This window comes from Sylvia atricapilla, chromosome 6 (assembly GCF_009819655.1).
Source record: "Sylvia atricapilla isolate bSylAtr1 chromosome 6, bSylAtr1.pri, whole genome shotgun sequence".
Classification (NCBI taxonomy): Eukaryota; Metazoa; Chordata; class Aves; order Passeriformes; family Sylviidae; genus Sylvia; species Sylvia atricapilla.
Window position 1 is genome coordinate 3014740 of NC_089145.1, and position 10434 is coordinate 3025173.

Sequence of the window (10434 nt, forward strand, 5' to 3'; positions counted from 1 at the left end):
AGTCCAGTGTTTTACAGCCTCTAAGTCACCGAAGGAAAGCCTCATTTGGTCAGCTCCTGTTTCATTCTATCCTGGTTACACCGGGAAGTTTTCTAATGTGAATGAAGAATTTGCTTCATGCTGTGCTTTGGCTGCTCTCTGAGCAGTGGGTTTGTCTCCTCATGGAGGCAGAAGTGCAGCCCAGAAGCAGCATTTGGTCTCATGGCACTAATAAGGAATTTTCCCTGGGTTCTGTTGCCCTGTGTGGCTCATTGAATGACAAATGCTCCATCTGAACACAGGGAGAACAGAGCTGCCAGTGGCGTTCACATTCCTGTGCACACAGCTTTTCCTGACTCTGCACAGCTGTTCAGCCACCCTTGGCATCTTCACTTTTAATAAAAACACACTGCAAACACTTGAAGCAAACATCCTTTTTTTTTTTTTCTTCTGGTAGCTACCGCCCAGCCATGGTACAAGGGACGTCTGTATTTACCACTGCAAGCATTCTTTGAATACTTAAACGAGAATCTTACATCTGTATCCACAGAGGCAGAACAGGCAGACACCATGTGAATAAACTTCAGAGATTTGTGCTAACCTGAGATGAGCATGGTGAGTACTGCTTAAACCACAGACATGCAAGTTTAGTTACGGATAACCCTTGAAACTCCCACCTGCTAATAAGAGCACTGAGTTCAGACTGCAGCCCATACAATGCACTTAATTAAACAATCTTCCCTCCACTGAGATCCATTGGGCTTTTTTTTTTTTTTTTTTTCCCTTATATAGAATTTCCATTTGCTTCCCACTCTGCTAACTTCAAAATGCCTCTGTACTTCAGCAGAGCTTAGTGAGTTTCGCACTGTGAATTAGACATAAAGACAAAACTCAGGCCAAATTTTTCCCATTAGCCACAGCCACGGAGATATTAATAACTGAAATGAAGAAATTAATGGTGACAAGCATCTTTTAAAATAGATGAAGCATCACTACTTCTACTTCTCGGCAGTAGCTGATCCTTCAATACTAGATAATTCTTTAAAAACCCAACCTTATTAAAAAGTCCATATTAAAAGGATTTCTCCCAAATAGGAATTTGTTTCATGTTAAGGAAGATGAAGGTATTCCAACCTCAAAGAAGTTCCCATTTATTCTAGATTCTCTTATAAAATGCATGAAAACCAGGCAGAGGCCTCTAAGCAAATTCAGTAGGAAAACTGGGCAATTACTTATTGTAATTACTTATTGAATCTGCACATAGCATTTGCTATACACAAAAATATAGAAGAAATATAGGAACAGATGTTAATTTCTGTCTCCTTGCAGATCACCAAAATTGGAACTTGAAATTATTTCCCTTGAAAATCTTGAAACCTGAGGCAAGTGAAATCTTCCACCCAGAAATCATTATTAAAATTACTATCAATACTATTACACATCCTGTAAATCATAATCAATACAATTCAACAACATTTCTAAGCCTGGAAAGTCAAACAGCAAACAATACCTCATGTGAGAATCAAACCTACATACATAATTTCTACATTCTTTCATAAATATGATGTATATTTTCAGTTTCCAGAATTCCCTGCATGGAGTAGCTGAAAATACCAGTTTATGAGTCATCATTCTTGATTCTAATCCTTTTAATAACAAACATTTCATCCCACTGAATGTGTTCATTAAGTAAAGTACTACTGAGCATAAATAAAACAGCAGAATCTAATTTATGAATGATAAAACAGTCATTACAGCCATGGTAAACACTTCTCAGAGTCACATTCTACATCTCAGTGGACAAAAATATCAAGGCGAAGAAACACAAAAACCAAAATATGAACAGAACACTTTCGATTATTCGCTTGGGATAAACAGTTCAGGTGTCCTAGGCTCTAGTTCAAACAATCAATGCTCATTTTTAACTGTAGGAATGTGGGAAAGCAAGCTGAAGTCCAGCTACAGGAGCCTTGACTCCTTGAACAGGCATGGAATATAAAACATGCTCCATTGTCCTCGTGTCAACACCCACAAACATTTGTGCTCACTCAAACACAGTCTGCATTCTGCGGTGCATATAAAACCCCCCTTTGAGCCAGGCAGTAAAGCAGTAAAGAAGACTCCAAAGGGTGTAGGTCAGGGAAAGTTCTCTCACCTGGAAAGATCCTGCATGGTCTTCCTCTTTGTCACCTTCTTTTCCTTCCTTGAGGGCGATCAGGGTGAACCCTCGGAAGTAGGCAGGAGTGGCAGCAGACAGCGTCACTGGGATGGGATGAACAGGGAAATAACGAGAACACAGCATTAATTGGGAAATCAGCCACTTGCACATCATTCCACAGCTTGTAAACTGGCATTAACCTAGAGGTAGAGTACTGACAACAGGCCGCCAGGCCAGCCAGAATACAAAACGTTCAGTCCAAAGTTTCCACATAAACTGAGAAACACTGGCATGAAATACCTCTGCTTTTTTCTTTTCCCTCCACGTTTTTTCTTAGAGCAGATTTGTAATCTGCTCAGATCTACAGGAGGGTTGTTTCAGTGGTGGTTTGAGGGTGAGGACACATGTTCAAGGGGTTTCTCTACTTAGGGTTTTTTTCTTTGTGAGGAGTTTTTTTTTTTTTGTTTATTTGTTTTGGGGGCTGAGGAGGTGTTAAATGTAAAGGAGCATCCCTAAATATTTGACTTAGTTTTTGTCCAGTTCTAAGCACAGACAAAGTACTTTAGTGCACAGAAAGTCTCTCTGTAATGCCAGATGACCACACTGCCTGCTCCAGCTCAGCTGCATTCAGCATGGCACTCCAGCTTCTGGAAATGGGGGAATCTCAAAATATCCTTCCTCTGCTTCATCCCCAGGGAAAACAGGACACAACACTAAACCCCTGGCTGAAGCTGGCCCCTAAAGGTTGTGCTGCCAGCTCTGATTGCCAAAACAATCCCACATGCCAGCAAACACCCTTCTTCACACACACGTCCTGATCAGGAAGGCAGCGCTGGATCCACCAGCACAGCACGGACAATGCAATGCTGATTAACCTGATTTGACCACGCTCAGCAGAGGGATTAAACCCCTGATCTGATGCCAGTGCAAGATAGCTTTGTGTGATCTGTCTGTTCACCAGCAGCACCCAAGCACCACCCAGCAACACTGAGCTCACAGAATTATGGGATCTTCTGGGTTGGAAGAGACCCACAAGGATCATCAAGTCCAGCTCTTAAGTGAATGGCCCCTACAGGGATTGAACTCATGTTTTTAGCACCAGGCTTTAACCAGCTGAGATAATCTCAGGGTCATCAGCTGAGGCTCTTTTGAATGCTCTCAGAAAGAGAGAATGGGACAGAACTTTTGAAATTACCAACTTCAACAGCTTACAGCAATCCTTTCCTGAAACAGGGGCAAATTTTAGGAATAAAATTTTCTAGAATTGAACTAAAAAAGACATAAAATTGAACTCTTAATGTTTTCAGTAGCTTTTGCTTTAAGCATAATACAGAGTCTCTCACACCACTTTGTTGTCACGCTCCTCAACCCTGACAGACACAATAAAAACTGAAGACCACCCACAGTTTTCAGAGCAAACTGCAGCTACCAAGGCTGCTCCATACAAGAGCGTCCACAAGAGACCTAGGCCACAAGGGGTTCAATCCCATTGCCAAAAATTACAGCTTGCCCTTAAAAGACAGGGATTTTTAAATATGCCCCAGAGTTCACTTGGAATATATGGAGAGCTCTTTGATCTAGAAATTCAGTAATGGAAAAATATAAAATAGACTATTTGAAAATTTCTAGCATTATGCAGCTGTATTTGGGTCTAAAGCTCAGGGTGTTTGTACAAACACCTAACTTTTCTGACTATATGCGGAAAAGAAAAAAAGATGGGAGAGATTTATTTCAATTTTCAAACTTTTGTGTAAGTGCCACGCTTTGACCTATAAACCTGCAAATACCTGTACAAATCTCAGGTAGTGATTGGCACAACAGCAAGTCCCCCAGCTCTCAAGATTTTCAACACACTTTTCATTTCCTGGAGGCTTCTGAGGAGGTTAAATGTGATTTTGGGGGAGAAAGAAAATTTCACGTTACATTCCAAAATGGGATAGAAGCATAATGCCATTAATATTTCTGCTTGCTTTACAAAGTATTGCTCTGATTCATTAATTCATTTTCTGCCCAACGATTAGCATGATTATCAATTTTGCAAACTTCTGCAGCTCTGGCTAAATGAAAACCCACAGGCAACCTCTCAGTTGCAATAACTGAGAACAGCACAGTGCTGAACTCAACAGAGATGAACACATTACTCTTGCCTGAACAGTGATTCTTAGAAATTAACTGCCGTAAAGGTCTTTTACATGCAACAAATTTTTCCACATCATACGCAATTAAAGACTCTGAATCACCGTGAGTAAAAGGTTACACCAGAAATACTTAAATATGTGTGCAAGCAAACAGAGAATCCAGCTGTGAATTGACTCAACAGTTTTTTCATCTCCCTCACAAAGTTACAGATCAGACCAAACAGGTTTCAAAAGCCTGAACACCTAGCTATAAAACAGAGAAGATCTGAAAGGCTCCAGAAACATCAGAAAAAAAAAAAAAAAAAAAAAAAAAAAAAAACCACACGAAGGCAATTCCAAAGCCTGACTCATAGTTTCTGCATGCCTGAGGTTAGCAATACCCCTGCTGCGGTCGCAGTCATTTTAACCCCGAGGAGCGATGCCGCTCACTCAGCAGCCCCATCCAGACAGCTGTGCTCACAGCTGGGCTCGGGAACACATCCAGCCCCAAAGGCAAACCAACCAGGCGGAGGGTTCAGCTGGGTCCATCCCTGCTCAGCGCCGGGGACACGGGGACACGGGGAAGAAGGGACACGGGGACACGGGGACACGGGGAGGGCAGCGAGCCGCCCGGGCACTGCGGGGGCTGTGCAATGGCATTTACACCTCTGGGGACGTGGGCTTTGGTAGCCCAGAGCTGGGCCAGACACCGGGGGAACACTCGGGGATGGGAACACTCGGGGATGGGAACACTCGGGGAAGGGAACACTCGGGGAAGGGAACACTCGGGGAAGGGAACACCCGGGGAAGGGAACACTCGGGGATGGGAGCACTCGCGCTGGGAAGGGAACACCCGGGGATGGGAACACCCGGGGATGGGAACACTCGGGGTTGGGAACACCCGGGGAATAGAACACTCGGGGATGGGAACACCCGGGGAAGGGAACACTCGGGGATGGGAACACTCGGGGAAGGGAACACCCGGGGAAGGGAACACTCGGGGAAGGGAACACTCGGGGAAGGGAACACTCGGGGATGGGAACACTCGGGGAAGGGAACACTCGGGGATGGGAACACTCGCACTGGGAAGTGTTGGAGTCCAGGACATCCCCTTGGATGGCCTGGGACCTGAGGAAAGGAGTTTGAGCCCTGGACAGGGGGGTGTGGAGACGGTCGAGGGGGCTCGGAGACCTTGGCACAGAGCCCAGGGAGACACCGGGTTTGATTTTGGTCCATGGGAAAAGCTTTCAGCATTGCAGAAGTAATTACAAACTTCCAGGATGTGAAAGTTGTAATTTGGCACAATAAATGATGTAGAATTTAATAGTTTTAGAATTTTTAGAATAGAAATAAATGAGGACAAGATGGTGAAATTTGGGTAGTACCTCATGTACTTCTTCTTCCTCATCCTCCAGTTTTTGGGGCGGTGATGGCATAAAGTAGTTAGAGTGGATTGGACCGAAGTGGAATGTCACTTCTGGTGTAGGCACTAGGCATTAGCACAAAATAATATATAACTAGTACGTAATTATCTCTATAAATGTTAGGGGACATCCCATCTGTGGGGCAGTGGCCTCGTGTCCCAGCTGCTATCCGAACCTCAGCTAAGAGCAGAGAAAATTTTAAAATCTCGAATAATAAACAACACAAAAAACCTAAAAAACAAACCTTAAAGACTCTGCTTTTTTACACAGACGCAACTCAAACTTTTTAGAGAGCCAAAAACTTTAAACCACCCAAAGCTCGGGTGAGGAAACCCCCCCCGACAGGGAAGGTTTCTGCCAGCGCTCGGAACCAGCCGTGCGCTCAGGTGGCCACCCCGGGGTTCTCCCAGGAGCTCCCAAATCCAGAGGTGATCCTGCGGTGGTTCTGGAGCCTGTGCCTCTGGGCTGGGGGCTGCAGCCCGGCACACACTCGGCCCTGCAGGGGCAGCGCTGGAGGCTGTCACACCGCATCTGTTCTTTACAAGGGGCTTGCATAAGAGCTGCGAGTTCTCGGGCTCAGCTCCGCCGTTTTCAGCGCCAGCTGCGCCTCGCTCGCATCGCCTTCGCACCCATCAACTCTCTCTGAACAATGAGAACTTCTTGCGAGGACCAGTTAAACTTCAGCGCAAGGCTCAGAGTCAGGGATTTCACTTTAAAGGGAAGATTACACAGCAGCAGTTACTTTTGTCTGCTTCCATCCCTCCGGCAAACCTCTGATTACTTTACAAATTGCACTTTGGCGCACGCCTCCAACACGTTCCTCCTTCCCCAGTGTCCCAGGCTGAAGGTGGGTGATCAAAGCGGTCGCTCCTTTGGTTGCAGGCAGGAAATCTGACTTTTCTCATCCTACACAATTGCACATCCTGTGCTGTACGTTGTGCACAAGTACCAACAAAAACCCGTTCCAAATTTCATCCGTATTTTGTGAAATGTGGGAATGGCTAATGCAGTTAGAGAACGAGTGCTTGTTTGCAAAGTGTTTGCACGTTCAGGGGGGAGAAAGAAATGGAAAGAAAAAGACTCGACAACTCCTTAGAAGTCCCCAAACCAATGCAATGAAGCACAACACCTCAAATGAGGCTTCCCTCAAAACCTGAGAAAGTGAACTGACCTACAAGTGGAAATCTCATTAAAACCAGAAACAGTCTCCACACAGAAGGTATATGTAAAGATTATAAGTAGTCTAGTACTCTTTTTCTTCTTCAGAATAATAACTTCATGATATCATAGCAGAAAGTATGTCTACTGCACGTTGGCATGGGAAATGGGCACACTACTGCCTTTTTGTAGAAGCAAGTTTATTTACATTTTAATAGCGTGAAACCTCTTTTTTTTTTTTTTTCATGGAAATCTCATGCAATCATTAATCTAACTCTACAATCAATAAAGCCAGGACTGAGTATTTTCAAGGATCATTACCCTGTATCACCATCCAAACTCAAGGCTCATTTGTGCCTCTGAATGCAGTGAGAACTCTGACCTTCAGCCAGAGCAGCTCCATCAAGGTCGAGGGTGCCCAGCAGGGAGGAGAAGACCTCGACCCTGAGATGGTGTGCCCACGAAGCTGGTCCTAGGAGAGGACCTCCACCCTGGGATGGTGTGCCCACGAAGCTGGTCCTAGAGAAGACCTCCACCCTGGGATGGTGTGCCCACAAAGCTGGTCCTAGGAGAAGACCTCCACCCTGAGATGGTGTGCCCACAAAGCTGGTCCTAGGAGAAGACCTCCACCCTGGGATGGTGTGCCCATGAAGCTGGTCCTAGGAGAGGAGCTGGTCCTACAGGATGACATTTTTAATTGTCTGACGGGAGAACGCGCTCTTATTTCGCGCTGCCGGTGTCGGCGGACAGAGGAGCTGAACACCCACTCAGAGAAGTTACTCGGTGCCCAGGGCCGCTGTTTTCCATCACAGCTCCAGAGGTGGAGAACCGAGGCTTCACAGCTCCTTACACACAGATCCACCCTCAGGGCAGATAGATTGTGGCTGATGTAAAGGCGAATAACTGCAGGGGAGCCCTAAAACCCCCCCAGAGGCAAACAGCAGCCGTGAGCTGTGGTCTCCTGATTCCCCACACTGCAAGAGGCTGGGATATTTCCTCCAGGCTTTGGGGCTTTAAAGCCTGCCGTGTCACATCAGCCGATGGCGTGAAGATAAACGGATGTCCCCACAATGACACTTTAGCGGAGTACATTTGTATGTATAGATAATTCCTGTGTTACCCACCGTGAAAATACTACTTTATTCCAAAAACCCACTAGGGAATGTGCCAAGGATCCAGATTGCATCCATGCAGGCAGGGGCCATGGAAACGGGAATATCTGGCCCCAGTGCTATGGAGGTTGTGCAAGTCTTCTGCCATGCCGCATATCGAGTAATTTGCCGATAAATAAATACAAACAAACAAACAAAAGCCCACAAACTTGTCATAATATCTCTTTTTTTTTTTTTTTTAAATCATTAGCTGGATTTTCCATCCTTTGCATAAAACAGTAATAAAGTTCCAGTTGGAAACTGGAAATGCCTTTGAAAACAAGCTCTCAAAACTTTCTGTATATTGTCAGTTTTAACTACTGCTATGTTACAGCCACATCTATTTGTGTTCTTCCAACCATTCAGGAATGTGTCTTTAAAGCACAATCTACACACCCCAATGTGCCACCTGAATACTTCAGTCCTAAGTGTCAGAAACATAGGCAAACATTCTGTTCTACATTTTAACTTTTACTATTAGCAGTGATTTTCTCACTCCCAAGCAGCTATAATAGCCTAATGTGATTTTATTAATTGAGTTCCTAATGCCAAGACCTAATATCTCTAGAAAATTAGTTATGCTAATTCATCTGGGAGTTTCTTTCTCCTGACATTTCTAGGCAATAGAAACTTCTTTGGCAGATGACTGAAAACGTCCAGTAAAGTTTTCACAGGAGTGAATTCCAAAACTTTTAATGAAAGTTTGCATCTGTCACTATCAAAAAACTTGGCACATCTTTGTCCTGCTTGGTAGATTGTATCGAGCTGACACTCCAGACGAAATCCTACAGACTCAAGGTACTAACCCTAACGCCTGGAACAGTTACCCAGCTTGTGGGTAATGTGCATTTCCTTCCATCGTGTTGAAATAAAACAATTTTTGGGAGAACGTCAAATCAGTAGCATGCAAAGTTACAGACTGGTGCTCAAGGCAGGTGAACCACTGCTGCAGATCTATTTCTCAGCCTCTGAAGAAACACAAGGATTATGCTACATCCACACTTTTTTTTCTCCCTGTATATACTAAGATTCCCACGTTCATGCAATGGGAAAACATTGCTCTTTACCCTGGATCCAAGAAACACTTCGAAAAATCTCCCAATATTTTTTTTCCCTAAAAGTATGTTAGTTATGGCACCTAAAAATGTCCAAATTCTTTTAAAAGTGCTTTCATAATACAAGATTAGCAGTACATTCCAAGAAGGTTTATTTCTAAAGACATATAGTGAGGCAAGAACAGTGACCAAAACCTGTCTTTGCCTGTTAATTAGTAAAATACTCCCAAAATGTGCTTTGGAAGTTCATTCCAAGGGGTTCTATGTGACATACTCAGGGAAGAACGAATGCCTCCATCTCTTATTTACAGTGGTCGTTAGCACTATCTCTGCCTCTTTCCTGTTTGAACCATCTGTTCATTTACCCAGAAAAAAAATATATTAAAAAAAAGGTGGGATAAACGTAAATAGAAAATGTGGGAAGCTGGCAGTGTGCCGCATCATGTTTGCCCATATGCTAACTCATTATATTAACATTCATATTTCAGGGCAAGAACGATTAGCTCCGAGTTTCCTCTCCTCCTTCCTGCCGAATGTTAAAGCTTCTCCCATGCAGCGGGCTTATACTAAAAGGGACAGGAAGAAATCCCACAGAAGTGGGTAAACGAGGGAAGAGTGCGCTTTGCATCGCTGCAACTCGTGATCCTGTGCGAGCGCTGAGCCGGCAGAGAGGGTTCGTAAAAGAAAGGAAATTCCTCTTAATGAGGAATGCTTGGGAGTAAAGTGATACACCGAAACCCAACTCCTCTCATTTGTCATGGAAGCATCCCCAATAAAGTAATGCGTGGGGGGCCATTACCCTGCCTTAACCCACACAGTTACACACACGCCAGGAGGGATCCGGGGATGACAGGCAGAGACACGCTACAGCTCCAGAGCCACTTATCCTCACCATTATCGTTAGCGTGGGATGCAGAGGATGTCCAACTTACCCCGGTAACTGTTTCCAGGCTTGTAAAATTCTGGATCGCCCTCCACCCTGAGGCTGAATTCATTGTACCCTTCCCTCCTGGTGCCTTGGGCTCGCAGGATCCGACTGCAGTATCCCTCGGATTTGGCGGCTTTCTCCAAGGTTTCGTCGGGAAAACCCTTGGCCACCAAGGGGAAAGTCAGCGCCAGGAGCCGCAGGGCCAGCGGCTGCAGATGCGCTCCCATCCTCGGCACAGCTCCGCACAACTTTTTTTGCGGCCGGGGCGGCGGCGGGAGCGGGGGACAGGGGACACGGCGGGGCCGGGCAGGGCAGGCAGGGCAGGGCAGGCAGGACACGGCAGGACAGGCAGGACAGGCAGAGCAGGACACGGCAGCACGGCCGGAGCGCTCCCGGGCAGCCGCAGGCGGCAGCGTTCCCGGCCGGAGGCTGCCCAGCTCCGGTGGCAGGGACCGGCTCGGCTG

The 10434-nt window shown here is 45.5% G+C and overlaps 1 protein-coding gene across 1 annotated transcript in view; it reads right to left on the bottom strand.

Moving 5' to 3' along the window:
* SPON1 (spondin 1) overlaps positions 1–10218 on the bottom strand; it is a 178949-nt gene extending 168731 nt beyond the window's left edge. The window contains exons 1-2 of the mRNA XM_066320483.1: positions 9975–10218; positions 2135–2241 (exon numbers count right to left, since the gene is read on the bottom strand). Coding sequence (XP_066176580.1) covers positions 2135–2241; positions 9975–10197 — 330 coding nt within the window. The 5' untranslated portion in view covers positions 10198–10218. The remainder of the gene's footprint in view (positions 1–2134; positions 2242–9974) is intronic.
* Between the last annotated feature and the right edge of the window lie 216 nt (positions 10219–10434).